This window comes from Octodon degus, unplaced genomic scaffold (genome assembly GCF_000260255.1).
Source record: "Octodon degus isolate 3935 unplaced genomic scaffold, OctDeg1.0 scaffold00016, whole genome shotgun sequence".
Classification (NCBI taxonomy): Eukaryota; Metazoa; Chordata; class Mammalia; order Rodentia; family Octodontidae; genus Octodon; species Octodon degus.
This window is the reverse complement of record NW_004524592.1, coordinates 22,485,785-22,511,935: the sequence shown is the minus strand read 5'-3', so window position 1 is coordinate 22,511,935 and position 26,151 is coordinate 22,485,785. Positions and strand designations below refer to the sequence as shown.

The 26,151-nt window shown below is 49.0% G+C and overlaps 1 protein-coding gene across 6 annotated transcripts in view; it reads right to left on the bottom strand.

The window, feature by feature from the left end:
* The window catches only part of Lef1 (lymphoid enhancer binding factor 1), a 102,411-nt gene that overhangs the window by 6,763 nt on the left and 69,497 nt on the right, over positions 1-26,151 (bottom strand). For 2 of the 6 annotated variants that reach the window (XM_023710060.1, XM_004626692.2), the window contains exons 5-11: positions 20,848-20,938; positions 19,000-19,083; positions 17,031-17,153; positions 15,868-16,030; positions 10,692-10,799; positions 7,052-7,100; positions 6,361-6,401 (exon numbers count right to left, since the gene is read on the bottom strand). In XM_023710060.1, coding sequence (XP_023565828.1) covers positions 6,367-6,401; positions 7,052-7,100; positions 10,692-10,799; positions 15,868-16,030; positions 17,031-17,153; positions 19,000-19,083; positions 20,848-20,938 — 653 coding nt within the window. In that variant the 3' untranslated portion in view covers positions 6,361-6,366. The remainder of the gene's footprint in view (positions 1-6,360; positions 6,402-7,051; positions 7,101-10,691; positions 10,800-15,867; positions 16,031-17,030; positions 17,154-18,999; positions 19,084-20,847; positions 20,939-26,151) is intronic. The other 4 variants (XM_023710059.1, XM_023710061.1, XM_004626691.3 and 1 more) reach the window with 3 other exon arrangements.

Below are 26,151 nucleotides of genomic sequence, written 5' to 3'. Positions count from 1 at the left end.
CTAACTGCACCTGTCGATTCTGCTAGTGCAGGGTCCTTTTCCTTAGTTCTGCTTCACGAGGCAATTTAGATCCAACTTAATGATTAAGGAGAAAAGAGGATCAATGGAGAGATTTGTAGAAGCTGACACTTGCAGAAAAAGGCCTCTTCCGACAATGTCTTCATTGTCACCAGCAGCATAGGTTAAATCACCCACTGTGACCTTGATGGACCCCGCTGTCTGCTCACCATGGGATGGTTGTCCGGGGTGGACGCTGACCCAGGCCAGGCTACCCAGAGTCCCTGCTGTGGCACTTGAAAGGCTCATCCTGTCTTGGGGACACAGAGAGCAGCCATACACATGTGGGAGCTCTGGACATGCAGTTGGAGACCTGCAGAGGTCAGCGGTGTGCAGAGAGGCACAGGACGTGGTTTGGGGTGGGCGGAAGCAGGGCCAGGGATGTGTCTGGACAGCTTCCCAGGGCTTCTTCCGGCCGCCTGCGCCCAGCGCTGCTATTGTCTCTGGGCTCCACAAGATGGTCCCATGTTCTTAAAATAAACCCATCTCCTTGGTGAGGAGGGGGTGCTTCTGTCTGTATCCCTCAGTACCCATGCTGGGGTGGACTACAGGACCCGCAACTGTCGCAGGTAACAAACCTGGGCAGTTACCCTCAGCTGATCCTCAGCCTTTCTGAGTGTTGAGACAGGGCCTTGCTACATCACTCGCTGCCCAGGCTGAACTCCTGCCTCAGTCTCCCACAGGGACAAGCTGGCTCAGCCTGATGAACACTGTCCCACTGCCACCATGGCAGAGGTCACCAGCTCTCCCCACCCTGATGATCAACCAAACCTCAGGGACAGGGCTTCATCAGGGACATCCTGTGGGCATCACCAAAAGAGTTCAGAGGCCCAGGATGCCACTTCTTGGTCAGTGACCTGGGACAATCCTTGACTTTTTCCTACTTCTTTTATAGTTCATCATTTCTTAAAAGCCTAGCTTTGTCTTCTAACTAAGTGAGCTTACAGGTACCTGGTGTGGGTGACCACATCTGTCCTTGGGAGGTAGCTTTGGAGCCATGGTCAGAGAAAAGTGTTGGGGCTGTGAACATTTTTCTCATGATCATGTAGACATGGAACACCCTGAACTCCAAAACAGGGCTGCGTGTATGGTGGGTACCAGGGCCTTATAGTGAACCCCAGGAGTGTGACCTTGTTGCCACCCCCAATATTTCTATACCCCTCCACCTTCACAGTGGCCAGGAGCCTCGGTTCCCAAACGGTGACTCCTCCTCCAGCCCTCTAACATACCATCCAACACTATCATCAAGCGGAAGCCAGAAACAGGTTTTTAAACGCTGTAAATCCAAGCACCGCACAATTAACTGCTGTACTCCACACTGAGCTTAGCAATTACCTCGCCCACGAAGCTCATGGCCTGGGGCGGCAAGGGGCGAAGTTTGCAGTTGGATAAAAAACACAGTTTAATTCTTCATTTAGTTAGCAATTCTGAAAGACAGAGGCTCTGCCAAAGCTGAAACAGGGAGCGTGTGTATGTCTCTGTTGCACCTCCACGTGTTCCTGTGTGTTTGGCCAGTATTTCTAGCATCTGACATCCATAGTTTGTTTCTACTTTTAAACTTGCTCTTTGATAGTTTAAAACCAAAAGTAACGCACTAAAGTGCCAAAATATCTTCTCCATCTCTATAACTTTGCAATGGTAGAGTTTGTTTGTTTTGCGAATGTGTTAAGCTGATTTAAGAAGTTGGTTTTCCATAAGTAAACTAAAGAGTGATCCTTTTTCCTGATGTTGCACAGCTTTTCATTCTTTGCTTAATTTCTTCTGTAGCATAAGTCAGGAAGAAAGGGAAGTTTAGGAAGGACAGTGACCTCTGACCTGACAAACTCTCATGATGTTATAAGCTCTCAATCGAGAATAAGAACTCGCTTGCTGCGGTCAGCCCAGGAATCTCTCAGCAACAAGCTGTGTGCACCTCTTCCGAGAAGCCCTCTTGGAGCTCCCTACTCACATACTTCTTGTTCTCTTTATTTTTACTGAATGTGCCGTTCCATATACAACTCCGTTGCAGCACAGAGCACACGGTCCTGTAACTTCGCTCTCAGGCGTCCGCTGGAAGCTCTTCTAGGCAGGGATGGAGCCCCATTGAGTAGGCACTGCTTCACCTGTGCAGTTCCTGACTCAAAGGGGAAGGCTGTTTACAGAATGAATAAATGAACAATTGTTGTGTACAATGCAGCCCTTCCAGCCCACTCATTCCCTGGGGCTGGGGTCTCCTAGCACTCTCACAAAGCAGGGTCAGCCCCCACAACTCTGAAAGGAGGACTCTGCTTTATGGGCCTGGTTCCAATTATCCTCCAAGATGCTGACCAGGGTGACAGTGACCCCTCAGATGCACAGGTGTAGAAGCCCAGGGGGACAGTACGGGGTGTGCAAGATGGGGCGGGCCTGCCAGCAACCAGAAGTGGCTTTTCCCATTGGAAACAGGAACACTGGAACAGCCGGGATCCCAAGCCCAAGGGGCCGTCAGTGTCTGAGGTAGCCTGTAGTTGGAGGTCTCTAGCTTAAGAATTTTTCTTTAAGGATACAGAAAGTCCCACTGTGTGCATAAGAGGAATAGAATTTCCTCCCCATGAAGCGCTCTTCTGGTGGAGTCCTGCTTCCTGCTTGTCTGGGCACCAGACTCCGATGGCTTCACCCTGGCATCTCCCTGCACCTGAAGGGCGGTCTTGTAAGGTCTCACCCGACCCCTTCAGTTCTCCTGTCCGCAGCTGCTCCTGAGGCCAACTTGGCTCTACAGTGACCACCACCACTGGCAAAGGGAGCCATAGCAACCAGGAAGGGAAAGAGCCACCGGGCCCTGGCCGCATAGGCGCTTCTCAGGGACACAGACCCATCAGCCATTGTAGAGCTCCGAATCCTCAGGTTTGTGTGGGGACCAAGAGGCAGGACTTGGGGGAGCAGCCAGGGTCTCTTACCCTAGTTCCTGAGGAATCCTTAGTACAAAGATTTCAAGGAACCTGGAGTTTCACACCAGCCGCAGTTCATATGTGACCCACTTGTGTCCCAATTCCTGGTGTTTTTTATTTTCATTTCCTTGTATCTGCAGTACTGGGAGTTGAACCAGGGATTTCACCCTGAGCTGGATTGTTGTCCCTTTTTATTTTATTTTTTTCACTAAGTTGCCTGGATTTTCTCTCTGACTCGATGCTGTTCTTGTCTTTCCTCTCTTCACCATGCTTAGTTCCAGAACAGGACAGTTCCGCTTTTCAGTGACAACCATGGTCAAAATGCCATCACTCACCAGCCCAGTACAAAGCACCCTCGAAGCCACTGTTTCCTCTGCTAATGTCTCTTCAGCACCCTTCCTGGTGACACAGTGACTGACAGCAGGGCCTGTGTTTACCTGATGATGTAGGTCCAGCCCCGGCAACTCCACCACACCCTGAGGTGCCGCTGAGCACTGACAGGACACATAAGCAGGCACCTGGCTGTGGCATCCAACAACACTGCCTGGCTCCTGAGGTGGAGACAGCAGAGGAGCAGCAGCGTATTCTTCCTCTTCACATTTGAGATCATGGGATGTGAATGTGGGCTCCTCCCTGCCCCAAGTTCTCTACAGTGACTGCCAATCCTGCTGCCCAGGACAGAATGATGTAGGGACAGAGACCGAGAGGGCCAATGGTATGGGAGGAGGAGGACAGGGACACTGGAGAGGCTGAGGAAGCGAAGCTTGAAACTGGGCTTGCTGCTGGGCTCACTGAGCAGTGTATGTGTGGGGGTTTCTCACACAGGGTAAAGAGGACATAGTCACCTTCAGAAAAGGTAAGTGACAAAAAGGAACATCCACTGCTGGTCATAAAAAAGATGCATGATGAAAAAATACAAAGATCTATGTATCGTAGTTGCTTTTTTTCCTGTATTTTAGGGAAGGGTCTACAGGGTGTTCAGGGTCTCACACTAGACTAGACACATAGTGATCCTCCTGTTTACAGCCTCCCAAGAGCTGGTATTACAGGTATGTGCCACCATGCCCAGTCCCAATTGCTGTCTCAGCACACCCCAGGGGTGAGACCGGCACGGCAGGCCCGGAGATCAAACCCCAGGTCCTTACTTACAGGTGATTTAATCCACTGAGCTATTTGGCCGGCCCCTATGTATCATAGTTTCAAAGGGACTAGTGTACCTTTTAAAGATGTGATTTGCAATTTCTACCTTATTTGTGACTTTCCTTTCTTGAATAAAAAAAGTGGTTATAGTAATAAAAAAAAATGCATGATGCATTTTTGGACACAAGTCAAGTTGGCCTCAGCTTTTATATCAAAATATATTCATCAAGAAGAACACCAAACTGAGAAGAGGACTCTCAAGTACTGCAGTATACTTTGACATGACTTTTTGGATGTTTTTAAGACAGGGTCTTGCTATGCAATTCAGGCTAACCCTGAACTTTCTATGGAGCTCAGGCCGGCCTCAAATACATGGTGATCTTCCTGCCTCGGCATCCCCTGTGCTAAGATTCTAGGTGTGTGCCACCACACCCAGCTCCCTTTTCAACCTTCTCATTACAAGTAGTTGGCTACGGATGTCGCAAACAGAATGTGGAACCCAGCACTGACTGCTGCCTGGACACTGCCCGCTTCTGGGAGCCTTCCACACAAAAGGAGGCTGCAGAGAGGGCCGCTGTTGGCCTGAGTGGTCAGTTATGGTGTGGCTTTTATTAGGCTGACTTTTCCAAGGCTAGCAGTGCCCGGGGTGGGACCTGGACTCAGCCCTCGCTGTGCAGGAGTGACCCAGCCAGGTGCAAGGATGATGTTCAGGTGGGGTCCTCCGGGATGTTACTTGGTCTGTGCTGATTGGTCCTCAGGAGGAAGGGGCTGGTCCTCCTGGGAAGAAGCCCCAGGCCACCTCAGGAGGTTTTGGCAGGGTCTTTAGATTAGATCCAAAACTCCAAAGAGTTGTGATCTCAACCATCAGGATGTGATCTGACTACCTTGGGGAGTTGGAACAAAGATTAAGAGAGGCTTCCCAAGCAGAGAGCCATGGACTCAGGGCTCAGGAGCAGAAAAAGCACTTGGGTCAGAGACTGGGCACACAGTAGCCATCGATAGCCTGATACAGAAGTGGTGGCCATGCCCATGTCACAGATGCAGAAAGCCAAGACCAAAGAGCTGAAGGTGACACCCAATAATGTGAAATTTGATACCAAGCCTTCTGGAAGATTTCTGCGGGGAAAGGTGCTGACATTTCTACACCCAAATAAGAGTCCTGAGAGCTCAGCAGGCAAAGCTGCCTTGTTCAGTGAGGAAACAAGTGTCCCGAAGACTGATGCTCTTTTGACACATGACACACACACCTGTCTGTCCCTCCCTCAGGATGGAACCAGGCTTAAGAGCACAGGAACTCCACGGACAGCGCCCGCCTTCTCTTTGGGACCTGCTGATAACTGTCATGACAGAGTGCATTTCTCCACAGGGTGAAGAGAAGGCAGGAGTGCCCGCAAGGGGGCCACAAGGGTGGGGCCAGGAAAGTCACACTGAGCTTTTTGAGGACACAAGATGTTGACACTTTTAAACAGGGAAGCAGCATGATTGGTCTGTGCTTTAGAAAATTCCCCTGGGGGTAAGAGGCACACAGAAGGCGGGACAGGGCTCTGAAGGCCACAACAGTCCAGGGGGCAGTGTGAGTGCCAGAAGTGACAGGGCTGAGGGTTGAAGCTGAGAGGAGCTGGTAACCAAGCAGACATGGGAGGGATGGGAATAAGAAACGCTCCCAGACCCTGCAAGGGCTACATACGCATAGAGACCAGGCTCCCCAGCCAGGTCAGCAGTCCTGTGGGCAAAAAGCAAAGGACCCCATGACGCACACATAAAGTAATGACTGCTCATAAACACCAGAGTGAGATTAGCCATGGTTATCAATGAAGGCAAACACTAGATACAATCCATGCAGTTGAATCAAGTAAGTTTCTGCGCCATATTTGAAAATAACAGGAAAAAATGAAGCCCATAAATCCCTCTCACAAGACACAAAGCAGCTGCTACACTTTAGCTTCCCTGGCGCAGCCGCCCATTGAGGAGTGGAGACCTTGAGGACACCCCGCGGCAGGGTGGCTTCTGTTCCCTCACTGTTTCTGTCCCCTCCCCACCTTTTTAAGCAGGCAGATTTACCACTGGTCAGTAAGAAATGGCTGAGAAGAAAGAGGGGCCAGGAGAGGGCGATTCAAGGGCAGAGGGGCAGGAGGGGTCAAAGCGCAACCACGCTGGCACAAGAGCCTCGAGGGTGGAAAGCACTGATCGGGCCTTGCTGATGTTCCCTCCGTGGGATGTGTGGGCGGGAAAGGTCACGAGGACCAGAGTCGCTTACCATGTCTCAGATGTAGGCAGCTGTCAATCTGGGACCTGTACCTGCAGAAAATTGTGTCTTTAACAAATGTTTCTGAAGAGGTTTCTGCACATTCCAAACACGCAGTAGCTACAACACCACACGGGCTCATTTGCCGTGCCCTGTCTGTTCCCATGCCAGCCATCCGTACATGTGCAGGACACGGAGTGGCCTTATTCTCAATGCCAGAAAAACAGGGACTAATGTAGCACTTGGTCGATGTGTCAAATCAGTGCATGAGAAAAGAGCAACCCTACAGTCGTGGCTTCCAGTCTTAAAAACCCAAATCAGAGAAAAGATTTGGCCAGTGATACAGGGCAGCATCTTGTGTAATTATTATAAAGAGTTACATGGTACAGGGCAAACAGAAAAAAGCAAAGAGTTAAAGCAAAGAGAACACAAGCAACAGAGAAAATATAGAAAGAGAGAGAGGGAGACAAAGCAAAATCAACCATAGTCCCCAAGCAGGATTCCAGGTGACAGGGTAGAAAAGACTGTCACACATTCACAGGGCCCTTCACACAGCCATAGTGACAAGAAAGGTCTCCTCGGAGAGTGTCAGGAGGAAAAGCAGAGTTAACACATGTGACAGTCACAGGCTAAGCAGCACATAGGTGGTGACAAGGCGTCTGGCAGAAGCGTGACAGTGGCCGCAAGGTCCCGTGACACCTACCTGATGCAGATTCCTGCAGCTTTTCTCTCTTCCTCTTCTTCTTCTTACCCTGGAAGGAGAGGGGCATGGTCAGGTCAGTGTGTAGCAGAACCTGGGGACAGGCATGTCAGGAAAGAACAAAGAGGAGGCCACCATGTCTCCATCCTCACCCCATGCCCAGAGGCCATCAGTGTGAGTGATGGACAGAGCACGTGGACTCCCTTGTGGCCTTTGTTCCAGTGTCCTGTGCACACTCTCAGTATGGACACTCTGTGCACCTGACGCTCTGTCACACAGCAGTGTCCAGGGCTGCGGCCTTAGGGACAGCCAACCTGGGGAGGCGAGACCTGCTCTTACTGATGCCACACTCGGAACCAGCCTGCAAACACTCAGACTCCAGAGAGAGAGCCACACATCAGCGAGCCCCCTTCTCCGGTGGCAGAGCCACGGCTAGCTGACTTGTCTGAGCAGGAGGAGCAGCCTCCATGGGAGCCGCAGCTCAGGCAGTACACAGCTCACACTCGAGCCGCTGGCTGACGTCTCCCACCATTATCACACCAACCAATCTCAAGAGACACAGCTGGCAGTCTACCTAAGCACGCAGCATGGCTCCGTAAGAGCACATGCGCAGGGTTCTCCTCACATTACTCAGTAGGCTGTGAAGCTTCAGAAAGGACCGAGCCTTTTCCTGAACGCTCTAGTTCCCCAAGGAAACCAAGTGTATAAAACCTGGGATCCCGGGCACCAGGCAGGTCAACAGCAGAACACCGAGCCTCGCATTTAACGCGGCTCACTGTCAGCTGGCAGTCGGGCTTCCACTCTACACTCTTGTCCCGCCTGCCCTGCTGCTTCAGGTGCAGCGCCTCTAGCCCAGGTGACTGAGCCCCACCTGCCTCCTGGCGGAGCAAAGACTGCAGGAAGGAAGCTGAGCCCGCCTCTTCCTGAAGGCACATGCAAAGCAATTCTTAGAAACTGTGCAGGGAGAACTTGAAAGGTAAACTCAGGTAGCACTCGCTTTCTTTAAAACTTTCTCTTCAGACCAAGCACTGTGGCATAAGTGAGTAATCTCAGCTCCCAGGAGACTGAGGCAGGAGGGTCACCCAGGCTACATGGTGAGTTCAAGGCCAGCCTGGATTATCTAGCAAGACTGCGTAGGGTAAAATATTACTTTCTTTTCATTTGTACATAGAAGAGATGAGAGAGCAAGACAGAAAAAGGGTGAGAATGTGTATGTTTCTTCTATGTCTTTAAGTTAAAGTCATCACTTAAGGATTGGAAGAGATTTAAAGACAGCAAGCAATGCACAGTCCCTGCTAGTTCTGGGCACAGCAAAGCTGTGGTGGTGGTGAGTAGCACTCTCTTTTCTTCTGGTGACTGGGACAGGATTAGGAGCAGCCCTGGAAACTGTGTAAGGAGCTGCTCTCCCACTGCAGGGACCACAGGCTGCATGGAGAGCTAGGAATTATGGCTTGGAGCCCAGGAGCCGGGCTCAGGGCAGCATCTCTTGCAGGCTGGCTTTATAGGAAGCACAGAGAGGCACAGCTAACAGCTCAGGGAGAATGAGTGTGAATGGCAGCTCAGGCACCTGCTCTCCCTTCCTCACCAATGCACCACTGGAGGGCCAGGATGAGCCAGTGGGCAAAGGGTAGTGATCAGGAGAACTTGAAAGGTAAACTCTGGTAGCACTTGCTCTCTCTAAAACTTTCTCTTCAGACCAGGTGCTGCAGCTCCCAGGAGATTGAGGCATGAGTCACTCAGGTTAGCCTGGATTATCTAGCAATAATCCAGATTATTGTTCAAGGCCAGCCTGGATTATCTAGCAATAATCCAGGTTATTGCTAGATAATCAGCTCCACGGCCAGGGAACAGACTTGCTTACTCATAGGCAACACCCAGCAGGCATGCACCTTGCTTCACATGCATTGGCAGGGTCTCAGTTCCAACCCTGAGCAGCATGTTACCAGAAAGGCACCGCGCATAGCCCTTGCCATGTGGGTTTTAGAAGTTTGGGGTTTTAGGTGGAATGCATGGGCTTTGAAATGTGCCCTTGTCACTAAATCTGTGGGGCCAGAAGCCCACAGGCCATCTAGAGCGAGGACAATGAGCTAAATTACCTGCTGAGCAATAGCCTCCTCTTTATTCTTTTTAAATTTTTCTTTCTGTTCATTAATTTTTGGCCCAAGACAAAGTCTCGCTTTGTAGTTCACATTCATCCTGAACTCACTATGTCACTTTGCCTTCAAAATTGCAGAGATCTTCTGCCTCCACTTCCCAAGTGCTGAGATTACAGATGTGTACCATCATGCCTGGCCTTACCTTTTCTGGAAGGGATAATTTCATTTATACCAAGGCTTTCTTGGCTGGCTTTCCCAGGGTTAGCCTCACATGGGCTATGAGCAGTGTCGCAGATGGGAGGTCTGTGTTCCCATAACTGCTAACCCTGAATGAAAGCAGGTAGCAGCCTCGATTAGGGTTCAGCCCTCAGAAAAGCCATCCACTACCTCTGTTACACAGGGGAACTAAGAAAGAGATGGGATGGCTGCCACTGGACATGGAAGTTGCTGTGTGTGGGTTAGAGTTTCGTCTGTAGGACTTCAGGGACACATTTCTGTGGCGTGCAAGCCCTCTGTCTACTGCATATCATTATAGCAGCCTGAGAACGATCTGTAGAATTTTAAATTATTCAAAGAGCTCAAAGAATCAAAATTTTTTCTATAAAGTGATCAAACTTCAAGTCCATCATTTGTAATGTGCTTCACAGACAACTGCCCTTGCCACAGCAAGATGTCATTTGTGATGAGGTGCATTTGTGAGGTTCCCGCTTCACAGCAGGAAAACGGCAGCAGGAAGGAAGTGGTTCTTGCCCATAAAATGCAACTAGTACCAATTACATCTGATAATACCTGCTCTGTCTGAATAAGACACAAAATAGCTGCCAGGGTGCATTAGTAGAGAATAAAAATTGTTTATAGTTCTGATTTATCTGTGGCCAAAAAAAAAAAAAAAAAAAATCACCTGAACACATTGTTTATAAGAACTGTAAAGTAATATAATCTTTTGAAAAGAAATTTGACAATATGTGTCAGGAATTTTAAAATATTTATGTCTTTTAATGCAAAAATTCCATGGCTACAAATCCATGCAACAGGGGAAATCTGTTTGAGTACACATGTTTATTGCAGGACTATTTGTATTTTGAAGGAAAAAAAAATAGAAAATATACGTGTCTAAAAGCAGAACAGAATGGTGAACTAATAAACTCTATGCCATAAAAGATGAATGCTTCATGTATATATACACATATAGAAATGTGACATAAAATACATGTATATACACAGTTAAGTCCAAGTTAAAAGTAAAAACACCTGAAAAAATCCTGGGATGTAAGGCCAACAGTTATAAATATCATCTTTATCCACCCACATTTACTTTCATGATAAGTCTTAAAAGCCTTTATTTCCTAAAAATGAATTAGCATCCCCAGGAAAATCGACACACTAGTTCACGGTTCTTGTGACACCGCGCAAGGGGCTGAAACCCGTACTGCTGAGTTGGTTAGTTTGCAAACACGGGAACGAGGTGGTGGGCGCTCTAACCCGCAAGTCCCCTGTGCAAGGCGGGAGGGGGCGCGGAGGGGCTGGGGATGGGGGGAGCGGCTTACGTAATTGTCTCTCGCAGACCAGCCCGGGTACAGCTGCATGTGGAGCTGTCTCTCCTTGCGTGCTAATTCGTAATATTTAGCCTGCTCTTCCCGAGACAGGGCGTGCCACTGAAAGGGAAAGCAGGGAAGAGGCGGTGAGTAAACGCAACGCCGGTGTAGCGCATGCGTGCTTCAAAAGGGGAAAGCTGCACCGATTAAGCGCTGAAACCTCCCCTGATTTCTACGAGGCAAGAGCCCAAGCTGGCACTGGAGGAAAGGCCCAGGTGGGCTTCTCTTTCCTGTTCTCTGATGTCACCTGAGATGCAGCCCAGGGGCGCAATGAAAGGTGCTCTCCAGCCATGTAAGGTAAGAACTTGATGCGGACGTGCCGCCCCCAACCTCGCCTCTCCCCAAAATGGCAGCGGTCGGGACGCAGGTGTCCAAGCCCCAGCTCCACGTCCTGCTGAGCGCTGTGATAATTTTCAGACATTGTCTGGGGCACCCACACCGCTCCTGCTCCACACTTCTGCTTGATCCTGGATGCACAAACTGCATCGTGTGAGCTTGTCTGGTTGGACACCAGAAGCCAGTCTGTCTCCGTTTCCTGTCTCTTTCCGCTCACACATACATGTGCGCGCGCGCACACACACACACACACACACACACACACACACCCCTACACAGTCTCCCTGGGCACACTGACACCACTGTGCTCGTGCACAGCAAACTTCTGACTCCGGCTTTTGCTTCCCTCTGCTGGGAAGCTGGCAGTGTGACCGAATGCTCTGGCACCTGGCACCAGAGAACAGCTTCCGACAGGGGAGGGCATGCTGCCGCTGCTTTTCAACTCTTTTCTCACAGTGGGTCTGATTCTGCATCACAAATAACAAGGCAGCCCAGGCAGGCGGCGCTGGGGAGGTGTGCGCTGCAGGCCGCTCTTCACCTGCCAGCACACAGCGTGTGCAGGTCCCACCCAGACTCCTCGAGTGTCTGCCCTATCTCCTGGTGCCACAGAGCCTCCGGGAAGTGTCTGGATTGGGAACCCAGCGGCAGAGAGGGAAGGCTTGGAGGTGGCAGCCAAAGGAGAAGGAGCCCTGAGCCTGAACTTTAAACCTCAGGCCCTCCATGCAAAGCACCAGTTCCTGGGTGTGGCCTTTCCCACCCTGCTTTCTGCCCAGCCTTGGCTGCCTTGTGAATGGTTTTATTCTCACTGACCTTGTTTCTAAAAAAAATGATTTAAAATAGGTAAAGTCAGTATGGTGGCACATACCTGGATCCCAGCACTCAGGAGGCTGAGGCAAGAGCATCAGTGTAAGTTGGAGGGCAGCCTGGGCTATACACTGAGATCAAGACCAGCCTGGACTACAAAGTGAGACCCTATTTCCCCCCAAAATTTGTTTTTAAATTAAGGACAGAAGGTGGAGTCCAGTGGAGGAGGAAAAAGAAGGAGGGAAGGGCAGAGGCGGGTGACGTAATCGGTTCTCCTGGAGGAGGCCACATGGAAGTATGTGTCCACTGGGACTTCCCCCTGGGCACGTGGGGGAAGCTGAGGTTTTCCTTGGGTGGAGGTCCAGGTCCGGTCCGACATCAGGACGGGAAGCTGGGCGTCAGGGGCTTCCTCCAAAAGTCCCCAGGAGTCAGGCCTCTGTGCGGCACAGATGCAATATTTATTTTGTAATTGCTTTATAAGTGCAGAGGGGCAGCTGAAAAGTGAGGCCCAAGGGTGGGACCCCGTGTGCACCCAGTCCAAGCCAGGCAATAGACATGCTTTGGTTGACAAAGTAAGTTGGAAGGAGGAGGAGGCCAAAAAGAAAAGCAACCTCGAAGAGAAAAAAACAAGTGTAACCCAGGTCTCTGTGCTCCAAAAACCAAAACTGGACTGACGGAGCTTTAAGTCACCCTTGGTGGCCAATGTGGAGGCTGAGGCAGGAACAGCCCCACAGCCTGCAGCCACTGATAGCCATGAGTCCTGAGGGCTGAAAAACAAAGCCCCAGGTACCAGGCCACCCACTGGATGGGCCAGAAAATGTGAATCACTTGGGTTCTCACCGGTAGCTCCAAACAAACAGGACTGGCAAGAGGAGGAGTTGTCAAAAAAAAAAAAAAAAAAAAAAAATCAAAACAAAAGGCAAGAACTCAAGAGAGAAGTCCTCCGTTTAGAAGTGTTCGTTCACTCTTTGCACACATGCTCTTCCCTGTACGCAGCACCTTTTACTATTGCAGTGCGCAGGATGATTTGGTGTGCACGTTAGAACTTGCTGAGAAAAAAGCGAGCATCACACATGAAGATGAACTCCCACAGCGCCTATCACGGCCAGGTCTCTTTCCTCTTGCTTCCTCTAACACAGGGAAGCAAGGCTGGCAAAAGACCCCAGCTGACCAAGCTGGGACAAGCACGAGGAGACAAAAGCAGGCACAAACTCAGCTGTTCCCTTGCAGTCCCAGGTTGTGTCTGGATGTCACCCCAGAGCCTCCCACGGTCATGGGAGGCTGGCTTTTCGAAGGTGGCTGAATCGAGAGTTTGTGATTGGTGCCCTCGCCCTCAGGCTTACAGCTTGCATACTATGTAGGGGACAGAAAGAGCCAGCCCATTATGGACTGAAACCTCTACAAACTGTGAGCTACAGAACCCTTTTCTGCCTGTGACAATGGGCACTGGGTATTTTGTCCCAGCAACTAAGACACCTTCATTCTCAATTGCTTCAGTGTGCTGATATTTCTAATGCACAAAACCCACTCACAAATAAAAGATCTCTGACCAGACTGAAACACTGGGGAATAAAGCCAGACTAGGAAGATGGTCTTTCCTTCCTGGAGTCTCTAAAATACTCTTATACCTCTTTACTTACTGAAAACTATGAAGTTTTTAAGACATCAAATTTCATGATCAAAGTTTTCACCAAACTGTGAGGAGAAATGCTCAGTTAAATTTTTTAAAACTGATATAGCTCCCTAATTCTTTCAAACCATAGACTTGAAGCCAATGGACTTCCTGAAGGAACATAAACGTCTGAAAAGTAAAAGCTAATGTTAAAATACAATGTATGCCATCTGTATTTATAATATGAATTGAGAAAACTTTGATTAATTTACGAGCAGGAACATTTCTATTTTAGAGAGACAGTAAGGATAAATAAAAGGAGAGAGAAAATGTTCTGGGATGGATTTAAGATCCACTTTTAAGAACCCTAATCATCCCAGGGTAAAACTTCAGGATGCTGAAGCCAGAACTTTGAAGAGCTGGAGAGGCCAGCCCTGCCGGGGGGAGTCAGAGGGGTTAAAAAACCTGACCTTAATCAAAGTGCTCAGAGGCTATAAATAGATGCAGGTGTCTAAATCAAAGACAGAGCGGGGCTCCAAATGAGAACCATCCCAGAGGATGGAGGCGTGGGTCTGGGATGGTTTAGGGAGCTGAGAAAGTAGCAATTGTTGGGGGCCGCACACTAAAAATAGGAAGCACACCCCAAATCATGCCCCACGTGCTCTGGAGCAGGAAAGTAATTCCTGCTGGACAGCCAGGGGCCGTGAGCTCAAAGGAGGAAAAAGAAAAGGCTAAGTGTTATAGGAGCTGAAATAAAAACGTCAGTCCTTCTCATCCTCTGGTTTCTTCTTTTAAAGTGTCAGAGAAAATAGTCGTCGGCGCGTGGGGTTTGAAAGCAGAATTCTTCAAAGATGATGGGATTCGTTCACCTGCTATGATCTGGCTTGGGAAATCGCTGTAATTATTGTTATTAAGTGTTTAAGAATCTGCAGGGAGATGGGACATCAGACCCATGACACCAAGAAATCTATAATCTACTGTGGCACCCTGTGCCGAGAACCCTGGCATCTGGCAGATTGGAAGTTACCCCAGTTTGCAGCTGCCTCTGGGAATCAGTAACTTGGGATTTCTGCCTCCGGCCCTGTGCACTGGCTACTGTCCCCAGGCATCCACTCTTAGGAGCACGTGGGTATCTTGGGTTTGAAACAAATGATGAAGAGCCCTGAGAGTAACACCCACGGGTGCCTCCAAATGCCACGAGGCTGTCAGGCCCCTCACCTGTGTGGGTGAAAGCAGACTTGAGTTTCTTGAAAAGTGTCAGAAACACACAGGCTAGGGCAATGAACGTGGGAAGCCACCACCAGCAGGGGAAGCAGGAGGGAGGGCTCTGCAGATGGGGAAAGGACTGATAGGCGGAGGGAGAGAAAGATGTGCCAGGCGCATGGACCAGTTCCCCACAGGGATGGGCCTCTCTGACCGCCAACACATACTCATAACATTTTTTTTTAAAAGATGAAGAACCTTTAAAATGACAATACAGTTACAGTGAAAGTGTCATTTAAATTAGACAAACTCAAATTTGTCTTGCCACTCTAAGCAAAACCATTCTGCCAGAGGGCTTGGAGGGACAGTCTCACCTTCTGCCCTTGGGTTGGTGTCTGTGTAGCTGTATGTGGTGCCGGGGACAGTCTGGAGCATGGCTCAAAGGGGCAAGAAGGACCCTGGCTCCTGTGGGGGCTGCCCTTTAAGTCCTCACCACAGACCAGTCCTGCCCCCTCCCAGGTAACCCTGAGCCTGTGTCGTGGCTCGGTGGGGCCCCCACTTTACCCCCAAGCCCAATGTTCTTTCCCATGAACCTTACTGGTTATATCCATAGGACTTTTCACATACCATGTATTTATTAGGTGAAGATTTACTGTCTGTAGCCTGTCACCAAACGTTAGGCTCCAGAAAAGCTAGGACTACATCTGTATCATTACATAATGACACACACAATGCTTGGCACATAAAGATATTGTTTTAAAGAATGACACAACCCAGACATGGTGGTGCACACCTGTAATCCCGGTGCTTCAGAGGCTGAGGCAGGAAGATTGCTGTGAGTTTAAGGCCAGCGTGGGCTACAAAGTGAGTTCAAGGCCACACTAAATGGCACAGTGAAACACCATCTCAAAAAGACTAAATAAACAAATAAATAAATAGGACAAAAAGCAGAAAGAATGACTTAAGACACAGTTACTGGTTCAAGGAAGCTGTGTGCCCAGCCCAGCCTGGTTTATAACACTCTCGTCCATCCCCTTTTCTGGGCATTGCCCTTCCTCCCGGCCCTGCTATTTGGTAACACACCTGATGACACCCAGCACATCACAAGCTGTGGGCAGACGAGCACTAAGTGCCCAAGTTACCACCTGCACACTTCTCTGGGCCTCTACTTACCCTCCTGCCGAGGATCTGGTTGATGGCTGCGCTCTCCTTCAGTGTGCACTCGGCGACCACATTGGCCCTCATTTCTTTCATGTACAACATGAATGCATTCAGAGGCTTCTTAATGTGAGGTCTTTTTGGCTCCTGCTCCTTTCTCTGTTCATGCTGAGGCTTCCTAAAAGGTGGAGTGAGGAGGGTGAGGATGAGGCAGGAGGAGGAGGGGCCCAGCACCCGGCTCCCAGGTGAACCCAGACCACCCCCAGGGGCAGCTCCCAGCCTCAGGGCAGGGAAGTGCAGAGCTCCACGCTGCAGTGAGAGGGTGCCTCCAGGTCAGGGTCAGGCCCTGAATGACCAAGTGGCTTGGGGAGGTGTCCCCATCACCTCCTAGCTCCCTGATTCCTCTTTGAGAGCAGAGGTTCCCAAGGTCTAGGGGCCAAGGGCCTTGCTGAGACACTAATGAGATTTCTTTTCTTTTCTTCCTTTCTTTCTTTCTTTTTTTTACCCGAGATTGAACTCAGGCCCTTGGGCTTGCCAGGGAAGTGCTTATTCTACTGAGCCATCTCCCCGGCCCCTACTGAGCTTTCTGACTCTTCTCCCGAACACACACACACACACACACACACACACACACACACGCACGCATGTGCACACACACAGCCCAGCTGCCTATGCACACATCAGTGGAAGCTTCATGGATCAGCACATGCTGCTGCTGTCCTCCACTCCTTGTCCCAACACATACTCCACACTACGAGGAGGTTCAGTTCCTGCTTTTCCAGGCCATCAGAACCTCCTGCCCTCGCAGTCTGAGGCAGCGCCTGTGTGCAGGGACCCTGGGCTCTATTTGTGGTTCTTCCTTGATTTTGGTGCTGCAGGAGCCACAAACTGGGGTCAGTGTGTTTCTGGAAGGCCATGAGGCAAACCTTCTCAGTTCCTTCACTCAGAGGCCCTCCAGGTCCCTAGTTTTCTGGGCCAAGTTCAACTCCAGCAGGGCTCAATTCTTCAGTCTGCTTTGGAACATTCCCACCTTGCAAGGCCATGGACCTCTCGGCTTTAGGACCAGGTCTCCGTGCTGTGCTCAGGGACACAGCCTTCTGGGCAGATGGATGCAGGGCTCAAAAGAGCAGAGGGGGAGGGACAGCAGCGGGTGCTGGACAGGGGTGCCCTGTACTTACACGTGCATTAGGTCACTGTCGGTGTGGGGGTGTTCCTGTTTGACCTGAGGTGTGACAATAGCTGGATGAGGGATGCCAGTTGTGTGGGGACCAGGAGGACCAGGAATCATGTGATGGGAGAACCTACGAGGGAGAGAAAGAGAACAGTGTGTGCGTGGGCCCTGGCAGCCAAAGCCAAGCGCAGGTGGGCTACTGGGGGGCGCACAGCTCTCCATGGAGGGTTAACTACACCTTACTGTGGGCTGAGAGTTCATTTCTTCTTTCTGTATCTAGTTGAAAACATAGAATTATTCTCCATAGTTTTTTTTTTTCAAAACTAAGTAGAGGTTGTTATTTCTCATGGGAGGGTGGTATGTCATGGGATGAGGGAAAAAAATCATTTTTCTTACAAAGCAGTTTTCATGTAAGAATGTAAATAAGAGAAATAATGAAAATATATACCACTTTATTAAGATGTAGCTTTTCAAATGATTTTTAGATGTAAGCGACTGACATCTTATTTAAAAGCCTCAGCCTACATCTGTAAACCACTGCATGAAATTTTCTCACACTGTTGGCCTCCACATTCATGTCAGACAGTGAGGCCTACGGCACGATAGCAGGGCAGGTGAGCAAAGGAACAGGAAGGCTTTCTCTTCATCTCCCATTTCTTCAGGCTTCCAGTCTCAGCTTCTAAACTGTCCTATGAAGATGCAGTAATGTCTGACAGTTCTGCAGTTATAGATGACAGACTCAAGGGAACGACCTCACCTCAGGGAGGTCTACCGTTCTGCACTGAGGTAAAAACTGCGCCTGTGCAAGGCTGTGAGCTGAGGGTGCTTGCACAGAACTGCAGAAGAATCCTAGCAAACCTGTGGCCAGCAAACACAGGGAAGAAAGCTGCTGTATGGGAAAAATGCCGTCCTCTCACAAGAGCCCTGTGGCAACATGGCTGTGCCTCACAGTCTTGCTTTTCAAACTGTTTTAAAGTAAACATTAAATTCCACAAGGACCACAGTCTCAGGTCTTTCATCACGTCCTGCACCATTAATTCCTTCATCTAAGAAGAAACTCTGCCCAGATATGTAATATTCCAGAAACGAATTTCTTTGAATAACAAGGAGGCACGGTAAAAATACAACTATTTGGCCAAAAAATAATGATGCACTGCTACATGTATTATTCTTAAAAATATATGACTGAAATCCCTGCTACCCACAGTTCTTATTGCATCCAGAAGTGTACAAAGGTACTTTAGGGGGTAGCATAATAATTTTGTTTCTCCACCCCAGCCAGCTAAATTGAGGAGGACTCACTAAACAAATCACGTGTACGCGTATGTACACACGTACAACCACATTTTATCCTTCTTTTCTCTTGAAGCTGAAGTTCCCCAAGAAATGGCAAGATTCATGCCCATATGAAAAAGGCAGCTTGGCAGCCTACTAAGAACCCACGTGCCAAGTCCCTGCAGGGGATACTCGGAACCCGGAAAGCCACGCTGCACACACAGACAGGCACAGGAGTGTGTGCGCACCAGCAGGTCGCGTCCTCTCCAGAAGCAAAGCAACACAGAGCAGCCCTCGGTGCACAGCAGGCACTGTGGCCTTGCCAGCACTCAGGGCAGGTCCACACATGCCCTGAGCAATGTGCGCAAATGTGCCACTGCCTGTGGCCCTGTCCCCGTGGTCCTGGGCCACTTACAAACTCTGCTGCATTACGGATGCAACTCTGCTCAGCGGAAGCAAACCCGAGGAAGCTCAGACCCAACTAGTGCGTCCCAGGCCCGCCTGCACCAGGATTGGGTGAGCTCCTCTGGCCACGCCCCCTCGGTTCCCCAGGCAGTGCTGCCACCTGTGCATCGCCCCGCAGTGACACCTAGGGTGGGAGCCAGGCACACAGCACACACACGCAGGCGGGGATGCGCCCTGCTGGCTGGGGCTGGGGCAAGCGGGGCGCAGGATGCAAGCACGAGGGCCACCCCACCTACCTGGACATGGAGGTGTCGACCGACAGGGAGGATGGGTAGGGCTGCCTGAATCCACCCGAGATGGGGTAAACAGGCTGACCTTGCCTGAGGTCACAGAAGAGAGGAGCCGTCAATGACGCGACACCATGGCCACCCAGCACCGGAGTGGGGCGGCATCGGTGGGGTGTCACACACCACCATGTCTCTTCAGACGGGGGACCTCCCCTCCCACCCCCAACCAGATCAAGCTCTGAGCCCCGGAGGAGAGCTTTCCCTCCCTCCATGTGGGAAGCGAGCAGCCTAGCAACACTCATTTTTGTCTTTCCCCTCTCCAGCCCATCAGTACTCTGAAGGAAGTAGGCCCTTCACAAATGTTTACTGAAGCCCCACAAGGTGGCCTATAGCTGTAATTCCAGCAGCTGGGAGGCTGAGGCAGGAGGATCACCATGAGTTCCAGGCTAGCCTGAACTACACAGCAAAACCCTATCTCAAAAAACAAAACAAAAGCTTATTGAGGTGCTGGGGAGATGGCTCAGTAGGATAAGCGCTTCCCTGGCCAGTGCAAGGGCCTGAGTTCAATCCTCGGTTCCGCAAAAAAACAAAAAACAAAAAAAACCCCAAACCCCTAACTTATTGAATGTAACATGGCCTAAAAATGGTGAAATATCCCCTTTCACTTAGTAAACTGAGAATGTGAGAGAAGGGAGGATATAGAATTTTACATTTACATAAAAATGACTAAATACTTCAGAGACACCTTTATCCCCTTCTATCCATGTGCTGAGAGTCAATAAATAAAAGATAACTCCAGTTATTTCTCTCCGTGCAAGAAATCCACCCTTCCCTCTTTTCTTTCTGTTTCTCACATTTATCATTATCGAGTCTATTTCCAGGAGCCAGAGAGGAACTCCGGCAGGATCACTACCTCCAAGTAGCTAAAGACAGACAGAATCAAGAGTGGAGGTGTGAAAGTGTACATGGGATCTCGAGCCCCTTGGCCTTCCCAGCCCAAGGACAGACACAGAGAGTCCAAGTGGAAGACAGGGCCACCACATGCAGCTGCGGGGACAGCAAGCCAACCGAGGAGAGAGACATTTGCTGAAGTCACAGCTCTGTTTTCATGGGGAGAATGGAGGAGGAAGTGGAGAGGCTGGGCCAGGCGGGGGCTGCCTGCCGGTGACAGCAGGCAGGCACAGGCTGCAGCACGCCCCCTACTCCTTCTTCCCACAAGGTATTTCTTTTACCTTTAGAATTTTACAAAACTTGAGGGGAGCAGTGAGAATGTATTTAGGAATAAACAAGCACTACGAAGAAAGAGGAATAGCATTTGGATTCTGAACAAAATGAAGGCCCTGAATTGGCATTTTGCTTCTCTGAACTGGAGTCGGCTACATTCTTTTTTTACATCTAAAAGACGATTTCATTTTGCTGAACCTGAACCTCTCTCTGCTCGGGCATCGGGTGGGCTTTTGTCCACTTGGAAACAACAGTAGTTATACAATGTGCTCAAGTTCATGTTTCAAAAATTTAAGTTGTTAAAAAACAAACAAAAATCCCAGAAAAAGCAAGGCTGAGTACTAACTTGGAATAGGCACAGCGAGTGCCGAAAGCCACAAATCCACTCCACAAAACTATAAGCTTCAAAGCAAAGGCTACACGGTCATTTTCTACCCATATTAGCACGGAGATTCAATCTGTTTCAAAGGCTGTGTTTCTTAATCGTTCAAATTGAAATGAAAGAAACTTAGCGCCTTGCTTGTGGGTGTGAAATCCCCACCACCCCACAAGTGTGAACAACCACACAGCACATTGGCAAAAGGGAAGCCAATGTGTCCAAGCTCTGGCTGGGGGTTGCAGGGAGGATCTTACCAGCCAAGAGGAGGGGTGATCTGTCCAACGCCACTCGGAGACAGGGGGTAGAAGGTGGGGATGTCAGGGGCCGGAGGGTGTCTGGACATGCCTAAGAGAGAGAACAGAGAAGCGGTGTTTGCAGTCCCGGAGCATGTGAGCAGAAGGGTGAGCAAATGCATTATGCCACGAACACATGTGGAAGGTTTAGGGTCTAGACAACATTCTTTCAACAGATCTGAGGAACACAAATCAGTCCGCGAGTTTTGCTGACGATGTCAACATGTGGAAAATCAGGGTCTTCCGAAGCTCCTGGAGAAATAAACTTGCTGCCAGGAAAAGCCATCCAGACAGACTTTTCAAGGATTCTTTTCACCCTCATTTTTTTTTTCCCCTTGGGTGAAAAAAATGGCAGGCAATTGTTCTGGGAAGAAGAAGCCGATGGCCCTTTCTGGTGCTCAAGGGTCAGGTGCGTCACCCCGTTCTGTCTCTGCTGGTTCCATTCTGGGCATGCAGATTTGGGAAGTGCAGTGCCTCAGAGGATCAGAGATTAATTAGGGATCACTAGAGCCCACAATAGTCACACGATAAGATTCATTTCGTCTGTTCCTTCAGCTCTCACTAAGCCCCACGTGCGACAGTGTCCTCTGGGCTCCAAGGTCATGCTGCCCTGAAATAGCTGTGCTCCCCAGGCAAAGAGAGGGCACAGTGTCCCCAAGCGCACTGCTTCGGAGCCATGAACGCTACCCAGAGATCACTTCTAGTCCTTTTTCCAGAGGATCGCCATAGGGACCGCTGACCTTCCGTGTAGAACCCAGCCAACTCCCCCAAACCCACACAGAGCAAGACAACCTCACAAAAGGCAAAGTACAAAAATTCAGATTTGATGTACTTAGGTGAAAATGATTCTGAAAAGAGCGACAGAAGTCACTTGTCACAGTGAATCATGGCTTTGAAAGACCACTGCCGAGCCCATGCCCACCACACACCCAAGTCTTAACACTGACACATAACTATCCCAGCTGATAGGTGGAATCAGGGTGCACACTTCTGAAGAGGCGCTCTGCCTGCCCAAGGTGCCCAAGAGCATCATGTGGCTCCTAGAAGACATGGGAAACCTTGAACATATGGGAATGACTTCAGAAAATGCTGCCTTCAAAGTGGATGTCAATTTGACTTTGAAGTCTGAACAAACTACTTCTCAATTCTTACAGGAAGTAGGTAGAAAGAAGGGAGGTCTTAATCTCTCTCCACATTTTGCTTTTTAAAAAACAATTGTCTCAGCTTGCTACGTGACTTGCTTTCCCATTTGATACTGGATTTAATCAGTTTTACCTGAGCAGTAGTGCTTGTAATCTCATTGGTTGACCATAGTTCTGTCCCACCTCATGCCCACCTAAGCGAGTTCTCATGTCTTCTCCACCTCCTTAGCTCTGCATGGTTTTACACTATAAAAATCCTTGGAAGAGACAGCTTCCTGGGGAACTACCCGCTCGGGCCCCCCCTCCTGTCCCTCTCTCGGGACAGGAGCTTTCTTTCTCTCAATAAATATATTCTGCTCATAAAAAAAAAAAATGCCTCAAATCTCCTTTTCAATTTTTTTTTCCCTACTAATTCTTTTGATTGCAGGGACTCCAAGTTCTACACCCTCAGCTTGTTCTCCTTGGGTCTGGGGCAAAGCTGCAGGAACCTATGGTGGCGACTATTCAAGTCTCAGGACAGGACGAAGGCTTTTTTTTTTTCTTTTTTAATTTGCGGCCTCACTTGCTCTGAGGTCCAGAAATCTCCAAATGTCAGGGTCTGCTGAAGTTTGTAACAAAAAATGAAAATAACCCAACCAGGCCAGCTCAGTAAGACCTTAGAAGCTTAGCAAACAGTTTTATTATATAAGCTTGAAAATCATGGCTAGGAGTCACAGACATGCCGAATTTAATCCTGGTATTTCACAAACGTGGAAAGTAAGGTCTAGGCATGTGCACGGTATGCAGGCATCTTTTTGCAGTACACATAAAATATTTTTTGTTCTGGCACACAGAGAGGTGACCACTTCGGCTGTCCATGCTCCTCTATACCGTATGATACCTCGCTGGGCCTCGAATCCACGGGACACAACTGCAAATTGGTGGGACTTGGGTTTTCTGCTGGGAGGAGCACGCAGGGAGGCAGCATTTGCACCACCCCCACCATACACCAGGTCTGGCATGGGAATTCACAATGAGCCTGCCCCCCAAAACCCTACACATCTTGTTGAAGGCCTCCGTCCCCGGCAGTTTTCTCTTTCACAGCACTGAGAAATCCACCTCTCCTCGTAGTCTCTGCCTACTTATCTGTATCTTTAATATGGAATATGGGTATCAGGTATATCATTTTGCAGTTATTTGTACAAATGACTTCTTATGCATGAACTTCTGGGGAGAGAACCACACGGTACCAATCTGTGTGTCAAACCATGTCTGTCTAAGAAGGAGGCTCTCGGTAAGTACTTCTAAATGGCTTAGCCAACAAACAAGCAAAACAAAGTGTTAAGACAGCCCCTCCCCAGGCTGGGCCCACAGTCAACCTCCTGGACATGTGAGTACTTTGGTCCCTGTATGAGCAAAACACAAAGCTCATCTCCTAAACAACTCGGGACCTTTGTTTCCCTGTGTCCAAAGATGTGTCGCCTCTCTGCCCGCTTCTGTGCCCTGAAGACATGCTCCACACTGCCTGCTAAACTGGCATTTATGGAGCAGTGGCTGCATGCAGCACAGCTTGGCAGATTTCTAAGTAAGTCTGTGAGTGTAAGTCAAATAATTCTGGAGTCAGACTGTGAGAATGTGCCACTCACCAGCTCTGGAACTTTGAGGAAGTTCTTTAATTGTGCTGTTTTGTAGCATCTGAATAGTAACAGAGGTTGTTGTAAGTGTATAGAATAGTGCCTGGTACAAGGTATAAGTGTTTTTGTTTATAGAGATAAAATAGATAATATAAAGATAAAAGCAATATTTGATAAAAGTTTTTTCCTTTTAATAATTGGACCAGACTGACAGGAAGCAGGAAGAAAGTTATTGGCATTACCTTCCTTTCTCTTTCCTATATATACCCATGCTGTGTGTATGTGTGTGTGTGTGTGTGTGTGTGTGTGTGACTAATACAGTGACTCCTAGGGAATTCACCTGAGGTTCTGTTTTTGCACTAACGAGCACCAGCCCCAGGACACACAGCTTGTGCCTACGGCCTAGTTCTCAGGAGGACAGACGTGACTGGGCTGCTCAGACAGGACTGCTGGGCCGGCCCATCTCAGCGCCCTTACACTCACTTAGCTGGGGACGCATGTGCCCCAAAGGCTGGCAGCGGTGCAAAAGAGGCCAATGAGCCTTCTTTTTCCGGCCATGAACGTACACTGGTGGTATTATGTAAACTCAGCATCATGTCAGTGTTTACGACATCCCCAGAGGGACTGGATGTTGAAGCACAAGGGGTGGTAGAAAAATACAGTGGATGTTTTTATTTATTTATTTATTTATTTTATTATTATTTTTATTTTTTTTATTTTATTTTATTTTTGGCAGAACCGGGGATTGAACTCAGGCCCTTGCACTTGCCAAGGAAGTGCTTATTCTGCTGAGCCGTCTCCCCGGCCCCCTAGTGGATGTTTTTAAATTTTACAAAACTTTTTATAGTAAAATAAACTCATGACCACAAATCCCCTCACAGTTTTTGACCTCACTTCAAACACTTAACCCACTGCTCTTGTGCTGTCTGAAGCAGCTTTTCCCTAAGTGTGTTTACAAGGCATGGCCAGAAGCATGGTGCACGCTGCTGCCGTGTGCCGTCCTGCAGACAGGCAGGTCCATAAAGACCTGGTGCTGTGTCCTTGTCCTCCTCCCTCACTGGATCTGGCACTTTGTGACCTCTGGCTCCTGCCCAAAGTAAAAATGATCAAGGAAGGAAAGCGTTTTGAATGGATTCAGGACAGTGAGGCAGCCAGGACAGCCAGCGCAGCTAAAAACACTCAGGCAAGAGGACTCCAGAGCTGCAACAGAAAGTGACAAGAACCGTGGGACGTGCATGTAAAGCCAGGGCTGGGGATTGAGGCGCATTCCTGGCGGGGAGTCTTCTACTGCAATTTTTTTTTTTTAATGTGAGCACATACTGTTTTCTTAACACCTCATACAGCAATCCAAGGATAAATCTATAGTTTAAAACAGGATCTTTACACACCAATAGTAGGTGGAAGACCAAAGTCATAAAAATTTGTAAAGAAAACAAGACTAAAGAGTCAGCAAGCAGACAACTTTTGGCTGCCACTAGTCTCTCCCTGTAGTTCTTCAGCCTTTTTTTTTTTTTTTTTTTTAAAACCTTTGAGAAGCAATGATATAAATTAAAATTCAGCAAAACGAGTTAGGAAATTAGTAGGGATGGAGACTGGAAACATAAATGTGATCGGTAATCAGCTATAAACTTTTATCTTTTTAAAAGGGAACTAAGCCTAAAATTCTCCAGAGGGAAGTTACTGAACCAGAAGTGTTATTCTTTTGAATAAACGCTTCCAACGAGGCCTAGGATGCAGTAAGGACTATTGTTAAATGAATATTTAAATACTGCTGGACTCTTGCTGTTGTATACTTGGGGCTTGTGTCTGTCGTCAGCTCCATTTCACGGCTCCAGGTGGAATCCTGTCCATCACCCAACTCATGCGGCCGGGCCACACTCCCCCGTCAATGCAGCCTCTTCCTGAGTGACCTGTCTCAGCCCCTTCTCCCGCTGCACCCTCAGAAATGTCCCTCTGGTGTTCCTTAAGAAACCTGGAAACATGGGGGCCAGGGAGATGGCTCAATGGAATAAGCACTTCCCTGGCAAGTGCAAGGGACTGAGTTCAATCCCCGGTTCCGCCAAAAAAAAAAAAAAAAAAAAAGAAACCTGGAAACATTTGCAGGTGATTCTTGGCATCACAGCACAAAGGTGCTTGGGGGCACTCAGGTCCCAGGGCAGCAGTGCCTAAGTCTGAAGGAAGCGTTTATTTCAACAGTGGAGGCATTCAAGGCACCTGTTCTGAACAGGGACTGTTACTGTTCTGCAGACACCGCTTGTGTTTTGTTTTGGACAGGGTCTTGCCATGTAGCCCAGGTTGACCTTAAACCCACTGTGATTCTTCTGCCTCAGCCTCCCGAGTGTTGGTTTTCAGAGTTGTGCCACCATACCTGGGTGAGCACCACTTGTTTTTATATGTTCCTTAAAGACAGAAGAGTGAAATGGAGGCAATGGCAAATTCTGCACCTTCTCGTTCTCTGCTTCGGAGATGTTTTATGAGGGCTTTTATCTTGAACTCGGAACACTTTATTA